At 33.0% G+C, this 19,652-nt stretch overlaps 2 protein-coding genes across 2 annotated transcripts; one reads left to right on the top strand and one right to left on the bottom strand.

Annotated features, from left to right (window-relative positions):
* Window positions 1-4,179: 4,179 nt before the first annotated feature.
* On the bottom strand, window positions 4,180-8,196 carry LOC132266951 (metal transporter Nramp3.2-like). Its single transcript, XM_059767973.1, has 4 exons — window positions 7,467-8,196; window positions 6,429-6,565; window positions 5,656-6,308; window positions 4,180-4,877 (listed from the first exon to the last, which is right to left on the bottom strand). The coding sequence occupies exons 1-4, from the start codon at window positions 8,003-8,005 to the stop codon at window positions 4,650-4,652; spliced, it is 1,557 nt and encodes a 518-aa protein (XP_059623956.1). The 5' UTR covers window positions 8,006-8,196; the 3' UTR covers window positions 4,180-4,649.
* A 4,603-nt stretch (window positions 8,197-12,799) lies between these two features.
* LOC132316538 (protein FAR1-RELATED SEQUENCE 5-like) lies at window positions 12,800-15,324 on the top strand. The gene is made up of 5 exons (XM_059815013.1): window positions 12,800-13,231; window positions 13,349-13,783; window positions 14,556-14,726; window positions 14,948-15,169; window positions 15,265-15,324. Exons 1-5 carry the CDS (start codon window positions 12,800-12,802, stop codon window positions 15,322-15,324), a joined length of 1,320 nt encoding a protein of 439 aa, XP_059670996.1.
* Window positions 15,325-19,652: the final 4,328 nt, after the last annotated feature.

Raw genomic sequence — 19,652 nt, 5'->3', positions numbered from 1 at the left:
GGGAATGCTATAAAAAATTGTACATTCAATTTTGGAATAGGATGGGACATCAAAAAATGGAAAGATGGACAAGTATTTTAAGACGGAGGGAGTATGTAATAAGTAAATACCAGGAAAAACTATTTTGAAAATATCTTTATTTCAAAATTTCATTTTTTTAATACTTAGCAAAAAAAAAAAGTTTTTCAGAAGAGATACACGGGTCGTAAAGTCTTTTACCAAGTCATGGTAACAAAGGCTTTGTGGATGAAAAATAAGTTCGACGCCTTAGACTCTACTTTCTAGAGACCAAATAAATCATATGATTGATGTACATGGTCTTAGCATTTCTAGCTCAAAGTGTTGAATTCTTTCAAAGCTTATGCAAGCTTGAACTAACTTATTTATTTAGCAATGACTTTATATGTCAAATATATATATGATGAAGTTCATAGTCAATTGCTATTGGTTTAAGGACTCATATGAATGATGTAATGGTATACATGGTCCTATAGAGATGAGCTTCAAATGAATTCATAAATACTTTAACATTGAATCCTAAATTTTCACTATCCTATCTACCCCTTTCTTTAAGTTTTGTCCTTGATCATTTATGATTTGAGGTATTCTTGGTTTCTTCCTTTCTTTGAGTTGCTTTCTTGATCATTGTTGTCCAAGCTATCTTTGAATGGACTTTGTATATAACATTTTGCAACTTCAAGTCTTCTTTGTATTCATTGATTTCCATTGATGTGATCTTGAATAATGAAATACTTAGAATGATCTTTATTGCTTCATTGAGATCATTCTTTGAATATAAATAATCTATAACACTCGATGTAAAAATTAATCCTTAAACACAATTAATGTTTATGATCATCAAAAAAATTAGATTTTCTTGAATGAAATCCTTAAGGTCAACAGTACCGACTCCGCCCCGTATACTCCATTTAATTGTGAGGAGAGGTGGGTTATACCACTTTTATTATTTAGTAAAATAAAACTAGCTCAATGTACTCAAATTGGGCTATAAATAGGTTGGCACAACTTTAAAAAATACTAAGTAGTGAATATTCAAGATATTAACGGACACTTCCAATAAAGTAATAATGTCTTAAAAATATTAAATATATATTTATAAAAATTTTAAAGGTACAAATATAATCTAGGCGGGGCTGGTTTATTAGTGAATCCGCCTCCGCCCCCGCCCCAAACTCACTTCGGGTTTTCAGTTTTTTTTACCATACCAGTCTCCAACCCATTTAGGGAGCTACCAAATCTACCCCATTAGGAGCAAGTCGGGGCGGAAACTCGATGGCTCGGAGGAAATTGCCATCCCTATTCATAAATCTTTCTCAAGAAATCAAAATTTACCTGTATTTTTTGAGGAAAATTTTACCAAAAAGTTATGTGGTTATGGAAAGTAATTTTTCCTCAAAATTTTTTTTTTCTTGCTAACCAAAATTTTAAATTGTTCAAAAAAAAAAAAAAAATGTTTCCATCTAACCAAACCAATGGTTTTGGTTTTTTCCTACGTTGGTAAATCTAAAGGGTTCATTTGCTTATACAGAAATAACAAGAAATGAAAGGAAATAAAATGAAAAAAATATAGGACAATGCTTAGCTACTCACCAGTGAGTAGTTTCACTATACTGACCTCTTATGTGTCCCAATAAAAAAATAATACTTCAACTTTAATAACAAAATTAGCAAAATAATAAATAAAAAAAAAGAAAGCTGGATCGACCCATTTTAATTGAAAAGCTCTGTATGTTTTTTTCAATGGTCCATTGTATAAAAAACTTGTACTATAAAGCATATATCAACCATAAATCAGAGTAATAGTGGTCAAATGGAATCAATAGTTTAACTTCCGATGATGTCGCCAAAAGAAAAAGTCCCAATTGCACCTATAGCTCTTGCTTGCCTATTAATTGATATATTTGGTCCATTTGATATCACACATAATCTTCCCTCTTTTATAAAACTCAACCTGGGCCATCAAGAACAGAAATTAAGAAAGGAAAAAAAAAATAGGGAAGAAAAGAGAAAAATTTGAGAATACTAGCTTATTGAATGATGATTTTCTAAAAATTAAACCCTAAATGTGCAAAGCAAAAAATTAAATCATACTTCCACTACAAGACTTAGTTGAACTTACAGTTCTTGCTTGCCTGTTGAGTGATGATGTTCAATGGAGCATGAGAGGTAAAAGAAAAATAACCCAAACACGAATCAAACATACTTGCTCATTGATTCATGATGTCCTATGGAGGTGAGAAGAAGAAGAATAAAGGAGAAATGAGGGTGTAGGTTTGGGAAGCCATGAAAAATAGAAAGAAAAGAGAAAGGGTGATCCGGTTTTCTTTTAAAGCTGATGTGTTATTTTTTTATTGGGACACATAAGAGGTTAGTAAGGTGAAGCTACTCACCGGTGAGTAACTAAGCATATATTGTCCAAATATATATATATAACACTCCAAGAGTATGGATAGCTAGAAAAGAAATTTTTGAGGAAAAAAACAATTTTCATAACCACCTAAATACACCACAAATTTTTCCTATAAAGAACACAAGAAAGTTTTGATCACTTGAGAAAGAATTATGAATTTATAACCGCCTTTTTTTTTCTTGTAAGTTTTATGCATTACTACAAATCATAAAATGGTAATTTTTTAAAAATTTCATACTAATCAATGCATTTGTAATTGTTTTTATAAAAGAATATGACTCCAATGTAATGCTAAAATATATCATGGATTAATTAAAAAAATAAATAAAATTTTATAAAACAAAATTTTCAAACATTTTTATCCATAAGCTCCAAATTAGTGACTTTTATGTACGATGATGTTAATAAAATGACCAAAAATATCATGTCAAAGTGACTTACTGTAACGGGTGAGTGCTTCGTGATTCAACCCAAAACTTTAAACTGTTAGATGTGACTAACATGCAGCCCATATATACCCATATAATTTTTCAACCGGATCCGATGTAGAACGCTTGTAACCTATGAAGTACGGATACCGGCACGAAACACGGGTACGACACGACACGGATACGCTGACATGACAAATTTCAAAAAACTAGGACATAGTGGGGATACGCCTATAAAATAATATATATATATATTCAAAATATAATTATTAGAACCTTACACATTCATTTTCCTAATAACAAACAGGAATATATAAATACAAAATTACAAATTAAACAATAACAAATAAGAGGACCAATTTCAATAATATTATCTTTGTTATAAGAAAAACATAGACAAGACAAAATAGAAAATAAATGAAAAATAAAATTGATCCAAATTCCAAACAAAGATGTGCAGAAGAGACATAGCTATAATGGACTAAATATATACATGAATAAACATATATACTTTCAGTCTTTCACAAAGTCTTGTTTATGTAACTAAAAAAAAATAAAAAAATAATAAAAAAAAAATTTATTCATGTACAGGGATAATTGAAGAAGAGGAAATACTGAGAAAGAAAGCGAGAGAAAATAAATTTACTGTGTAATACTCTATTGTCTGTAGTTGTGTTTTTTTTTTTTTTTTTTTTTTTTTTTTTTTTTCAAAGTTTTACTTTTAAACTTCTAAAAAATTACATTAGGTACCCCTTTTATCTTTAAAAAAAATTACAAAATATACCCCACCGTGTACGAGCCGTATCCCCCGCGTGTCCGAGCTGTGTCCACCCTGTATCCAATAAAAAATAATTTTTGAACACTTTACAGAAGTGTCGGACACGTGTCCGAGCCTCGGACAAGCGTGTCCATGGCCAAAAAGTGTCCAACACTGAAACGCGACCCTGAGAGGAGTGTCCGTGCTTCATAACTTGTAACACTTACCCACTTGAACCAAACCCTTGGGTTTAAAGGGGTCACTTGCAAACCAAGCTCCCCACTCCTGTGGGAGAGAGCATTCTCAACTAATTGAAATCTAAACAAAGCAATATCAACAAAAAATAAATGCACGAAGGGACAAGACAACAAAGTTCCACATGAACGGAAAGTAGAGGCCAACATCCATTCCTTAAAGCCTTCAAATCCTCCCCCATCAAACATGTGCCATTCTTCTTAAAAACACACCATCACAACCACTAGTTGTTTTTGCCCAAAATCAAAAGTGAACAGGAATTTAAAATGAAATACAAGAGAGAGAGAGCTATGAGGAGTTCACCAAAATAAGGATGTGAAAAGGAATTATTAAATAACTTATGCCATTACATATTGCATACAAATGTTGAAACATTGCCTACTCAACTATCATTTTCTAAGTGTAGCAGCTACAGCCAAAGCACATAATTTCTGAAATCTAATGGTACATAACGGCTTCCGAACTTTTGTGGCAAAATAGAAGTATGCCCATGTAACGGACACGCTCAGCCTTCTTTTCCTGTCTTCCAATATACAAGAAAAAGTAAAACCAGGTTCAAGAAGAAACTACCTACTATTCGTAAGGCAAAGAGGATCCCACAGTAAAACCGCTGCTTCAGACTCTATGCACATTCAATCCCCGGAAGTATGCAATAATTAAATGATGTATTGTCCAAAAGTAATCAATAGGCGGTGCAAAAGCAATTTAGCAGCAACAGTTGAAAGCACAGCCAGATTCCAGTCTTGGGCATTTGACAATGGTGTTGGAGATTGATTAGTCAATTCCCAGTGCCTGTGCTTGTTAACCTCTTACGTTGTAAAAAACCAAAGCAATTAGAAAAGGAAATGCCCCATAAAACAAGGTATATAATAAACGCAACATATGCAGCTGTAAAGGTGTATATCAGAATGCCAAACAACACTCCACTTCCCTCAGCAGAGAAAAATTGCAGTAAAAGATACCCATTGATCATTATTACCAGGGCAACCACGATCCCTGAAACCGTCTGAAGACAAAAATCCAGAAAAAGTAGAATGTCAATTCATAAAGTCACCTTACTAACTAAAGTTAACATTAAGACAGCCCAAACAACATGTAAAGCACGTCATATATAATAAAATGAAAAACAGATTTAACATTTTTGTTCTTTATGGATGCTACCAGTGATATACAGAACAAGTAAGATCCTTAATCATGTACATGTAAAAATGGCAATTAAAGAAGCAAAAAGAGAAGCATTGACACTGGCAGATCAACGCATCTTTTATGACTACAAAATCACCACTCACTCACCCATGATATATAGCACCAGCTAGAATGTGCCTATGACAGTCTACCCTACCAAAATTCATCAATTTCTGTCCTTGATTATCCTTCGAACAAGTTGAAATAAAGGAAATGAAGGGGTACTTCTCCAATTTCGTAAAATATCAAGAAACAATGAGCCTGATATCAATTGTCCGTGTTCACCTTTGGATGAGTTTTAGTGAGAAGCATTTTACAGAATTGGCAGATAAATCACGAACATACAGGTAAATAAGTTCTGCTAGCTCCTCTCAGAATATCAATTTTTAAGTGTCCAATTAATTTGATGATTTAGCTACCTAAAATACTTGGGACTGTACAAATTAAGTCAAAAAAGACACTGAGGATTAGCAGATCCCTGGAAAAGTTAAGAATGACAATTTTCGTAACCTTAAAAATTAATCAGGCAGTAAAGTAACTAAGTAATTGATCATTAAAGACTAATACCAACACGCAGAAAAGGAGAAAGAATAATGCACCTTGAGAACTCGGCCAATTTTAAAAACTCCCATGACCTCCTCCTTGGACACCAAAAAGAGAAGGGGAATAAGTGCAAAAGGTATCTGCATCGACTGAAGCACATTAAGCCATTCATTCACAACATCCAATGCATCCTCAGAGGTATCAAAAACAAGAGCTACTATTATAGTTGGAACAATAGCGCAGCTTCTTGTTATCAATGCTCTGAGCCATTTCTTCAAACGCAAGTTTAAAAAACCTCCCATGATAAACTGTCCTGCATAAGTGCCGGTGATGGTGCTACTTTGGCCAGCAGCTAATAACCCTATTCCCCAAATATATAGAATTGGGATCAGTCCTTTCCCATACTTCTCTTGAAGATACTGCCCTGCATTTACTAATCCGATACTATCGGCTATATCAGTACCATAAAATGCCTTTGCAAACACAGTTGTAACGAAAAGATTGATCATGAAGGAGACCATAAGGGCGATGGTGGACTCTATGGAGTAGTATCTGAGTGCTTCTGAAACCCGGCCTACCTTGCGGTGGTCAATCTCTCGTGACTGTACGAGAGCAGAGTGCAAGAAGACATTGTGAGGCATTATAATGCAACCCACAACTCCCACAGCTTGTTGAATTGTTCTTGAGCTAAGTTTTGGAATCAAAATACCTACAAAAAACGATCCAATTTGACGGTACTTCAGATTTAGAGGAACGATTAGTTTATTAACATTAAAGGGCCAAAAATGGGGGAAAATTCCATTGCATCAATTAAAAAAGAAAATCTCACCAAGAAGAAGTTCTAAGCCATTGGGTTTTGTTTCACCAAACATCCATGCAAATGACACTGCCATGGTGGCAATGAGAACGGCGAAAACTGCTTCTAATTTTCTCACACCATAGTTCTCAAGTAATAGAAAGATGAAACTATAACAAAACAACAAAAGACAGACACAAGTTAATAATTAGATTTATCTTTCATTTAGCTCCTGTTGGTTAGTAAAACCTCATAGATGAGGAAAAAAAAAAAATAGCACTTTTAAATCATATAACCGTAACAATAAGAAAAAAGTTCCACTCTGTCTTATTACAGGGAAACGACACAAAAACGAAAAGCATAAGATCTAAAATTACAATTTTATTTTTTGTCATCCATTTTCCCAGGAAACAAACAAATCAAATGGAACGAACACCAACTGTTATTAGAAAATTTTGGAACAGTAGTCATTTGTAGAGAAATATTTTTGAACCACACACAGAATTAAGTTCAAAATTATGTTCGAAGAACTTAATCAAATGTATAAAGAACTTCAAAAACCTAATTGGGTTTCATCCAAATCCAAAACTAAGCAAGACGCTGAATGCCAGCCAAAAAAAATTTAGCAAGTTCCATCAATGAAAAAGAAAAAATCTGAAAATTAGACACCCTCATCCAAAAACACAAACTTAATTAAATGTATAAAGAACTTCAAAAAACTAATTGGGTTTCATCCAAAAGCACAAACTTAATCAAATGTAAAAAAAAATAAAAATAAAATAAAAAAAGCCCTAGGTTTCATCCAAATCAGACCTTAAGCAAATCATTGAATTCCCAAAAAAAAAAAAAAAAAATTTAACAAGTTCAATCAATGAAAAAGCAAAAAGAAAAATTTCTGAAAATTAGATACCCTCATCAAAAAAGACAAACTATACAGAATCCAAAAAACTAGTCCCCATAAAACAGCACAAACAAAAATGAATTCAACCCACAAGCATTCCAATACATACTTATATACTATATATATATATATATATATTAATTTCAGAAACAAGGCTGAAGAAAAATTACCAATCACAAGCTGTGATAACAACACCAGCCCAAAGGGGCACAATGCCATTACTCAGAATCTTGATAGCAATAGCACTCCCAATGACTTCTTGAATGTCAGCCCCAATCAGAGCCAACTCGGCCATGACCCACAACAGCAGACTCGCCCATTTGGGGTACTCCTCCCTACAGTGCTCGGCCAAGTGTCGGCCAGTTGCGACTCCGAGCCGCGCCGACAGGAGCTGCACGAGGAGGCCCATGGCCGTGGCCCACAAGAGCAGCCACAGCAGAGAGTACCCTGCGATCGCACCGGACTGAAGGTCGCCCTCCAGATTGCCCGGATCGAGAAACGCTATGCTCATCAAGAACCCGGGCCCAGTGAAGAGCCACAGCTTCCGCCATGAAAACGGCGGCCTTTTGACGCCGTAGTCGTCGTCGTCGGCGTCCTCGCCGACTCCGACGATGTGGACTTTCTCGGTCGATTCGTACGCTCTTTCTTCTTCCCCTTGTTCGAATTCATCAAGCAATCGCTGTTCCGCTTCGTGTGCCGTTTGCATCATGAATGTTGGTGGTTTGATTTTAGAGCGAGAAAAAGAGAACTTTTAACACAGAGAGAGAGTGCGCCTGCTGTTGTGATATATATGGCTCTGCTTTCAATGCAATTTGACAAAAAAAAAATGAAAACTTTCGGTACCCAAATCGATTTTTGTTTCAATAATCTTTTTCTTTTGTTCTGATTTTTTTTTTTTTTTTAATTGTTTTGCTTTTTTTAATTTATTTTTTGGGTTTTTGTTGATGGCATAGTGCAAAGTTTTAAGGTTAAGTACAGATGTAAATTCCAATAATAGTTTGACACATTGAAAAGATAAGGTTTGGGTTTTTATAATTTTGAGATAGTGTAAGGATATTTTAGTCATTTGATCTGTATTTAATATTTATTTATATCCCAATAAATAAACTCTCAATTTTATCTTAGAATCCCATAATTATAAATTTGACACATAAAAAATGAAATTTAGCTTGCCTTCCAGATGTGTGTGTGTGTATATAATGGCGTCATTTTGACATTATTCAACGTTCAAATAAAATACTGAGTGAAAAATATCTTCATCATAATATTATAATAATATCATTATTATATCATCTACGTTTACATATAAAATCAAATATATTCTACTAAGTATCGAACTACTTATATTTTTTATTTTTTATATGTTTGAAGAGGTAATGGAGTTATTCAAAACTTTTACATTGTCCTTTAGTTTTAACTTAATATTAATTCAATCAAAAAATAAACTATAGCACTGGTTAAAATATGTTTTTTGCTAAATGTTCTTATGTATTTAATATAAATGAGAACACATGGCAAGAAAAATATATATATATTTATTAGGAAAATGTTATTTTTGTGATCAGAATCACTCGACTCATAAATAACTTTTGTTGCACATTTAAGACTTCTTCTTAGCTTGCTCAATGCACCAAATTTCTGTGATTATTAATCCGACCAATTGATGAGTGTTTAAGACTCGCGTGTATAATGGGATTTTGAATACAATGGTTGTAATATGAATATAGTGTCAAACTCACTTTAAGTGACACATTACGGGATAAGAGTTTAAACCGTTCTTTCAGTTTGGGATTGTTGTTAAAATGATGAAAACGCTTTTAACAGTAGAACTGTTATAAAATTGCTATCTATAAAAAGTATGTTATACGTTTGGTGATGCATTTTATAAAGCACTTTTTATATTTATACCACGTTTAAATTTATTTAGTAATAATATTATTTAAAACACTTTTATTATTAATTTACTATATTAGACATACATTAATAACAATGTTGTATGATATTAATATGAGTTCATCCACATGGCATGATTGCTGGATAACATTTCATGATTACGGATTATAAAACTAATTTAAATACATGTTACAACTGAAAAATAGTTTAAAATTTTTACTCTGCCCATGCTATAGTTTGTGTGTGGCTTATTAGATACAATGTGAATAATAACAGTGATGTAGATCACTAAGGGATAAAATTATATTTATAAAGAAAAGTGAGGGATTATATTGTCAAAAAAAAAAGTAGTTATCTAACTCTCTCGAAAGTAATTCCAAAAGCACGAAAATGCCTTTTTTTTTTAAAAGAAATCTCTACAACCTAAACGCATTTTCTTTAGTCACCAAATACTTCAAACCGCATTTTTTTTTAAAAAAAAATTAATGTGTTTTTTAGTTGCAGAAAAGCAATTCCAAACAGGTACATTGCGTGTGCTTACTCGAAAAATAAAAATAAAAAAATTTCAAAAGGGTAAAGTGAAAAAGAAAAAGAAAAAAAAAACTGTATTTTTAAATAAATTGAGTAAATAAGATCAATTTTTCAATTTAAAGACTAAAATACTTAAAATGCGCTTAAGACAAAATAAATAAACACTACTTTTAAAATTTTGGATTTTTTATTAAATAAAAAAACACCGGTTTGGAGGTACTTTGGGGTTTTGGTGTTTTTTTTTTTCTTGCGTATTTTTTATATATCAGGATTTTTTTTTTTCTTTTTCCCTCTTTAACCTCTTTAAAATCATTTTCAATATCTTTAATTCCAACATAGAAAAGAAAAGAATTGCAAGTTCAGTTATGTCAACTATAGTTTTGGATAAGACTATTATCGACAATCCACTTTTCTTGAGTGACCAAACTTTGTGACCTTCCTCATTGCTGGACCCACAAGGTGTACCATTTATTCATCCAACCTTAAAAAGTACTGTAAATCGACCCTTTTCAATAAGTAATCCTAGTTAATTCCACGTGGCAGCACATCTATTTTGACACATGTCACAAGGTGACGGGGCAATAGAGATAGCACGAGGAAAGGGGAGGCCCTCCGTGTGTGGACTCCGCAAGCGAGAGTGTGTAATTGTCGTGCGTGACCCGTGGTAGCACAGGCCTCTGTGCTGCCATTTCACGACAACACAAACTTCAAAATTGGTCGTCAAATTCTGTCGCTTTTGGGAATAAAAGCCAGAGCGAGCATTTGTTCGCTGACCTTCTTTATTCAAGTTATTTAACCATGTCCACATGAAGAGAATAATGCCAACATCTTTTTAAAGTGCTTGTGGACAGCATAATAATTTTATTTTATTTATTATTATTTTTTGTCTTCCCTTTCAAAGGATGTGAACATATTAAGAAAGATGAGATTGCGAGTGCTAATAAATTACTCGTAGTTAATACACATATATATATATATATATATATATATATATCAATTAAAATAATTGAATTTACACAAATGTCCCTTTCCTTCAATCTAGCCAATTGTGACTAGGTGGTCCCTTTTAAAATTGATACGAATGACAATTAACATTGGAGATGTTGATGTGTTTTTGCTATATGCAGGGAATGGCAAATTTTATTGGAGAGGATTAATCCATTTCCTAAAGGAGAAGAAGTATATGAAGAAGATGAAATTGTTACTAAAAAAAATTGGTTAATTCCCGATAGATCAAAAAAATTGAATTTATATAAGTATCTCTTTGCTTCATTATTATTATTATTATTATTATTTTGTCATTGATAAGAAAATCACGCAAACCACTCACACACTCAATTTGCTCATTTGGAAACTTGAATCATCACCATCCACTTCAAGAAGTAGAGGAGATACTACGGGCCACAAGGCCCTTGATTCTTTGCTTCATAACCAAATGGGATTAGGATCCTCTACTGTAAATGGGTCATGTTGTACCCATACTGTAGTGCAAAAAAGAATTTTTTAGAATGGGTTACTTTAGAGTCAGACGGAAAAAGAGAACGACGTTATGATAAAAATATTATTTAAAAAAAAAAAAAAAACTACCAAACAAAAAAGAAAAAAGGAAAAAGGAAAACAAAATACCTTCTTCTGCTTCAGCGCCTCCCTCGTCACCGTCCCGTCCGCCATCTCTCTTCCTTGTCACGGTCTACCTCAAAATAGCATAATTCTACTGGGTTGTTCCAACATCACTCCTTGCTGTCTCACGATTGTATTTTTAGGTACTCATCCTTTCTCTCTCTCTTTCCCTTTTCACAAACCTAAACTCTCTTTCTCTCTATAAAAATCACATTGAAGCCGTTTCTCTTCGCTTTCAATACAAATTAGAGGTATATCTATGAATCTCTCTCTCTCTCTCTCTCTCTATATATATATATATATATATATATAGTATACGTTGTTTGTTTGTATTAATTTCAATGACCACTGTATTATATGATTTGATTCATCATCCATGACTTCTCTTCACGCCATTTTGGGTTTGCTTTTTGCTTTTTTATGTGTTCATGCTTGTTTCGAACTTGTTGATTTTTTATTTTATGTTTGCTCCTGTGATTAGATGTGTTTTTTTGGCTATTTCTTATCCATTGATTTTTTTTGCTAACCTTTTGGAATTCATATTCACAACGGCTCATGCTATTGCAATCAATTTCTTCCAATCTTCTTTCTAACTCTTCAATTTTGATTTGAAGATCTTTTTTCACCTCCAAAAATGAATTTTAAAATGTTTCAAGGGAAATTTCTTTGAGCTTTATATGATCCTATTGATCATTAAAACAGTCAATACAGCATATCAGGTAACATCATATTTCAGCTACAACAGTCACGACTGTTATTAGCACATCATGAAAGTATTTTCAAAAATTCTAAAATATAAATCATGTTTGAATGATTCCAATTATAATGGTCACTGACATCAGGATTTTAACCATCTTGGGTTCCAACAAAATCTTTGGACCAAATCATCTATTTACTCTTGTACACAGTCCATCTGATTTATCATTAATGCTTAACATGTTCAAGTAACAACTGGTTTAATATACAAGATGCAGTAGATAATTTACCTCAGAAAATTTCATTTTGTCCTTCACATTCTTCTCAATACTGTTGAATGCATCCTCCTTCTTTTTTAGATTACTTTCCAATTGCAATACCTGATTCCTAAGTTTCTCTTTCTCTAAATCATCCTCCAACAAAGAATGCTCCAATTCGTGACACTGAGCATTTAGAATTTCCAACTCCGACTACACCATGTTTAATTCCTCTATTGACTTCTTTGATATCACCTTCATCAAATCAAGCATGTTTTCCATCTCATTCCTTTATAGATTCCTTTTTTGAATCTGAATTTATGATTCCTTCACTGATGTTTCCATGTGTTTTTCATATATAAGTTATTAGTTACTATTATTAATATTTACAATAGTAAATGTTTATTGAGAAATTGCATTCTCTAATACACTTTGTATATTCTTATAGGTGGTGGTTTTAAATGGAGAATCCATTAGGTGAATGAAGCCATAAACCCGAATTTGGAATGATGTTCAAGTCCGTTGAAAATGCATATGACTTTTACAATACATACGGACGTGAAGTTGGATTTAGTGTGAAAATGGATTATTCCAATAAAAACTATAAAATTGGAGAAATTACTTCTGCCCAATTTGTATGTTGCAAGGAGGGTTATAGAGAAAACGACAAAAAGGACCATCTTACAAAAGAAGTTAGGGCAGAAACAAGGGTCGTATGTGGTGCATTCATGCATGTAAAATTTGAAAGGGAGGAAGAAATATATTTCGTAGATAGATTTGAAAAGAAGCACTACCATAAACTTATTAGAAAAGATTGCACTCATTTGATGCCTTCACAATGGAACATCTCTGTATCTCAAGCAGTTGACATCGGGTTAGCAGATGATTCTGGACTACCAGTTGGTTCTTCATATGAACTAATGGGACGACAATCCAGGGTAAGAGAAGCGCTTAGGTTTACAAAAGTAGATAAAAAAAAATAGTTGAGAACCAAGAGACAAAAGCAATTACAATCTGGAGAGGCTAGATCTATATTTGAGTATTTTCAATTCCAGATGTTGGAAAATCCTTCATTTTTTCATGCGATTCAGTTGGACAAAGATGACTTGATAACCAATATATTTTGGACTAATGCGAGGATGATTATTGACTATGGTCATTTTGGAGATATTGTGTCGTTCGACACAACATACAAGGTGAATAATGTGAATCGACCATTTGCAGCTTTTGTTGGTCTGAATCATCACAGAGAAACTGTTATGTTTGGAGGTGCTTTGATGTATGATGAGACAGCAGATTCATTTATGTGGTTGTTTGAGACATTTTTTAAGGCAATGTCTCGTAAATTTCTGAAGACAATTATAAGTGACCAAGATGCGACTATTACAAAAGCATTAACATTGGTAATGCCCGAGACACACTACCATCTTTGTATATGGCATATTATGCAAAATGGTACAAAGCATTTGGGCAATGTTATCACGGGTCCGGTGGGTATAACAGGCATTTTATCTGAATTTATGAAAAAAAATATGAGGACGAAGACGATTTTGAAATATGTTGGGAGTCCATGCTAATTGAGTGTGGTATTCGTGACAACAAATGGTTGTCTGAAATGTATAATTTAAGGACCAAAAGGGCAAAGACATTTGTGAAAAATCACTGGTGTGCTGGTATGCATAGCACTCAACTTAGTGAAAGTTTCAATTTCGGATTGAAAAAATTCGCTAAATCTGACCATAATATTCCCGATTCTTTCAAACACTTTGAAAGGATAGTCATAGAGAAAAAAGGTATATTGAACTAAAGGCGGAGTACAATTTGACTCACCAAGAGCTGAATGTTAAACTTCCGTGCACGATGGTAGTCAAAGCTGGTGAGATTTACATGAAAAAAATATTTCAATTATTTCAAAAAGAAATTCAGCAGAATGGAGAAGTTATATACAAAGTGGTCTCGCTTGAAAAACATAATCAAGAAAGGCGTGTAAGAAAGAAAACGGATGACTATTTGGCATGCAACTGTTGGATGTTTGAAATGAATGATATTCCGTGTTCACATATGTTAAAGGTCATGAGAGAAGTGCTACACAAAACTGAATTACCTAAGGAATACATCCTGAAACGGTGGACGCGAGAGGCAAGAGATGGGCAGTGTTGGATTTCGTTGGTCGTGAAGTGCAAACAGATCCTAAATTGCAATAATGACAAAGATATACAGATATTTGTTATCTATTCACTCGCGTTAGTTCATTTGCATTAGAGGGTGAAGATTTTTTTTAATTTATCCATTATCCAAGGGGAACATTTGCTTAAGCTTCTTGAAGAAATGAGAAGGCAAAAGCGGGTACAACGTAATAATGAATACTCATCCAAGGTTGACAATGGGCATCAAATTCATGTCACTTACGAGCTAAGTGGCCATGACATTACTGTAAATGGTTTTAAAAAACGGGACACATCAAGAGGGTAGAAACAAAGACTCAAACCAACATTTGAAATTGCTACAAAAAAGGGAAAGAAATCGATGAAACAACCCGTTCAATCATACGTGAAGCATAAGGTGAGTAGCACTCTACTATGTTACAAATGTTTAAAACATACCGGTTTGACTACCATTGGATTTTCATTTTAATAAATATATATTTTTTTTAGGGTGCTGAAATTCTAAGTGAGTATGCATGGATGTCCATACCACCTAGTCCACCCCCAAGCCCTAACTTACAAAGGATTTACGACTACCAGAGGCTTCAACTTCTTAATCGGTGTGATAAAGATAGTGTAACAAATGCAAAAATATTGAACTATGATTTGTCACAAGCCACCACAGCAATGAATATTGCTTCTCAATCATCTTATTGTCCATTTCTCAAGCAGGTTATTACCTATTTCATATATTGTTATATTGTAATTTTTTTTTTTGTTTGTTTAAGCAATTATGATAATTATTTATATAACACACTTATTGCTAGGTCAATGAGACAACCAATCATGTTAAAGATACAACATCAGCAAATCTAAGCTGTGATTAGGTAAGCCTATTATTTTATTTATTTATTTTTTATAATCATAATTGGCTATTTATTGATGGTAATACATATTTTGTTTTTATTTATTGTATTTTTTTTAAATGCAGCCCTTGGATCTAAACTCTTGAAATTGTAGTTGAGAAGACATATATGGCGTTGTTTTGTATTTTTCAATCTGGGCTTTGCTCACCCCCCATAATTTTGTAGATGAATTAGATGGTACCGGAGATAATTAGCTTAATTGAAGATGGTTGTTTTACTTTACTTCCTTTGGGAATTCTTACCTAGTTGAGTTTCATTATTTGGTTCTTGTTGAGAGTTAACTTGCCTAGTTGCTTTTACTTTACTTCCCTTGGGAATTATTGTTATTGTTCTGTTGAATTATACTTTGTAATCTGGTTTCGAATACTCATACTTTGTTAGAGGCATACCAGAAGTTGTGATCCTATTGAATTATTCCAATTACTTTTTCCAGTTCTATTATATTATCAACGTTTATGTTGCTTTCAACTTTCAGAGTCCCTTAATTCTTTATATACCACTTTCTCTTGTGGAATCTATAACAGAAAAAGAATAAAGATGTTATGTTGTATAACAAAAGTATGAAATTTGATTTTTTTCAGGTTGACCTGATAATTGCTCTGACAAAATTAAGTAGTTTGGGCCAATAAATCAATTATGAGACATATCCATATCCTGTTCAAAAAGTTGATTTCGGCAAGCTCAAATTATAGAAAGAAAGCAAATGGTAGTTTTCGCAACGAATCAGCTATGGTGAGTATTATCATCCAATTGTCATGAGAATAAGAAGGATCCCTGGCTTCCATTCAAGTTTATAGAGACTCATTTCAACATTACATCCAAGAACCATGGCAGAATTTCATTTAAATTTTCAGATGGTGTGGGTAACTCAACAAGTCACTAGAGTTGAATGATTATTATTATTTCATGTTGTAATCAAGATAATATTGGGTTTGTTTAATAAAAAAGAAGAACAAAATCACTATTAGAAACTTTCATGAATTCTTTCTGCAATTAAGTGATATTTATATACGTTAGTTAATAACATTAAAACTCAAAACTAACAGAAAAAAACACATTGAAACTTCTAATCAGGAGTTCATTAAAACCTCATTACCAGTAAGTAAGCGTATTTTCTTCTAATCTTGTTGTTAAGGGAGTCCAAGTAAATGGTTAATTTATCAATATCAACAACGTAGAGTAACCAATGTTTGTCATTTGACGTAGGGAAAAAGAACTGGAACACATCATAATTATAAATATAAAAAATAGAACACGCCTCAATGGATAATGAAACGAATCATTAATAGTTAAATAAATCATACATACCCGTCTATATTTTAGAATTTCATCTTTATTTTTTTTAAAGATCCTCAAGCTATTCTTCCATACATCATCTAACATAACTCTCCGCTTAATAGCATCACACCCATTAGCTTGTAAAATTGATGACTACACACGTACAAAGCAACATCAACAACAAATGTCTGAATCATTAATAAAACAACATTTTATATAAAAGACTTACCGCAATAGGAGAATAAAAAAAGAAGTATCTCTTTTGATTATTTTTAATCACCAACACTTTCACGAGAATGTCAACAAGCTGAAAGTTTAATGTGTTACTTGTTAATATCGTATTTAAATACATTAGTAACATAAATACATTTCATAAAACAATAACACTGACCAGGCTATCAATCCATTCTCTACTCAGTAATATCCGGACTTGTCCGCGGCTTAAGTGATGTTCATGCATATCCACCAATATATCCCTAAGAATATAAGAACAAAATGAATATTAGATAACTATTATAAAACCATGACTTTTTAAACATTTGGACATGTATACTTACTCATCGGGTGCCTTGAGGTTTGATGCATACTTCAATACTTTCCTCATATACTTGTTAGAGAAAACTGTACACTTTTTAACCGATTCAATGTAAAATGGAGATTTTACGAATCGACTTGGTTGATTGACACGCACCGGTTTAGAAGGTTTCACTGGAAAGTTTTTTAGGTGACAAAGATCTATCACAATAAGGTCAGACTTTTATATTATTTGCTCCTCTTTCTCAATTTTCTTATCATTTTGAATATCTGTCTCAATTTTTAAATCACATTCGTCTTTCTCTATATTTTTCTCCATCTCTTTATCTTTATTATTATCAATATCCACCAATATTTCTCTAAAAATATAAGACAAAAATTTATATTAGATAACTATTATATAAAGTTGGACTTTATGAACATTTTAACATGTAAACTTACTTATCAGGCGCCTTGGGGGTTGATGCATACTTCATTTTGACATGCATACTTTATTTGTCTCCATCTTTTTTAAGAGATCTGTAACGACCCTCACCCTGGCCAGACACAATATTGTCCGCTTTTGGCTCACCCAGACCAGAGACTTCCCAGGGGGTCACCCATCCTGGTATTACTCCAAGTTAAGCACGCTTAACTACAGAGTTCTGATGGGTTCACGGCCATCACGGCTTTAAAACGCGTTGTTTCATAGAAGGGTGTTGAATTTACATATAGCACTTACCCCATCCATACCCAGACGATGTGGGATTGTGCACCTGTAGCTCGCCTAGTGTGGTAGCCTACTGGTGTTCCCTGCACACGCTCACACACACCCGTCCACAAGGTCGCCACAAGATCCATCAAATCGGGGTGAGGCTGCTATTTTGTTCGCTCTCCCAAATTTTAAGCGAATTTTTTATATGTTTATCCTCATATGTCTTTGAATTTGATGGACTTGATGGAAGTCCATCTCCAAATTCTCTAATAAAACTTGTGTAAAAATATTAATATAACAAGGTTTTTAGAAGGAATACATCAGTTGATTTAAATAATTATAACAAGTGTTAACCAAATAGAAGGATTTGCTCAAGTTAAATGAAATTTAACCATCTTAACTTAGTTAATTAGTATAATAAAAAATTTGTAGGGTCATAATATTAGATAGGTTTAACTTTTTGATAAGTGATATATATTTTCACAATTAATTACCTCAGCATCAACATCAGCATCAGCATCAGCACCAACATCAACATCAACATCATCCTCCTCCCCCTTGTCATCCTCCTTCTCTTGTGGTATAATCTATTGACAATATGAAATTATGCAATTAAACATACAATTTGGCATAATTTGAAACATTCGTGCATGGAATAGAAAGTTGAGGTGACCTTTCCGAGTCCAAATCGCCCTAATTCAGACATTTCAAATTTTAAGCGCTCCTTAATTAATAGTTCAGGCCAATCAATAGCAACATTATGGTACTTGATTGGTTTTGGACAATTGAAATCAACACGGACCAAATAAAACAATTGTATATACATTGACAAGCCACTTATAAATTGATGCAACTGATCGTTTAAATTAAATTTTATTACACTTGGGTCATGCATACCTTTAAAAAAAGTGGACTACCATTGCAACATTTTTGTTTATATGTCTTCAATTTATTAACCTGTTTTACGAAATCATTAAGCACACACTTTGCCCAATTGTATTGGTTGATCTTTTTCACATCATCAACCATTCCAAAAAAGTCTTTCGACACCTCATGAGTAGTGTTTAGAAACAATATGCATTCGCATACATATAGTACAAAAAGTCGTTTAAAATCATCATCAGCGAGTCGATCATCCCAATTTCGAAGCATCTCACCAATTTTGCAAACCTTCATACTCCTTTTTTTTTTTTTTTTCTTCATAAAACCACCTTCTTTCACCAAACTCTAGTTGGTCGTACCCTTATCTCCTTCTGAGTTCACCATTACTAAGTGACAATTGGTTATCCAAAGAATGTGCTCGACATCTGTCGCTGTTATCGGAATGAGTTTATTAGAAAGCCTCAAACCGCATCTGTGCTTATCAAAATTTTCTATCAGGTACTGACAAAGATATTGGTTCACTTCAACTCAAGAAGATTTCCAAAACCTATATCCCAAACAGCAAAAATCTAGTCTTCTTTAAAACTAGATATAGTTTCAAAAAAAATATTCACCGGCATTGTGCTCACTCTTTTGTTCTACAACAAATTACAAAATAATAAGAAAAAAAAATTGTATCTTGATAAATGTGCTACCTAATAAATTTATAATATTAATAATTAGTGATGAGAGAAAACCAAATATAACACTACAAAACAGTCTTCAATGAATTGTAAAAGGGGACATTATTCTATTTTTCAGAGTGTTAAAAGGCTCCACATTGTAAAAATACATAACAGTTTTCAAGTAATTGTAATCAACTAGAACCCCTTGAATATTACTATCAACCACCCCTACAATG

Source organism: Cornus florida, unplaced genomic scaffold (assembly GCF_030987335.1).
Source record: "Cornus florida cultivar Cherokee Brave unplaced genomic scaffold, ASM3098733v1 CherokeeBrave_3.0.0_Hap2_Chr07, whole genome shotgun sequence".
NCBI classification, from domain to species: Eukaryota; Viridiplantae; Streptophyta; class Magnoliopsida; order Cornales; family Cornaceae; genus Cornus; species Cornus florida.
Note: the sequence above shows the minus strand (reverse complement) of the source record. Positions and strands in the feature narration are given on the sequence as shown.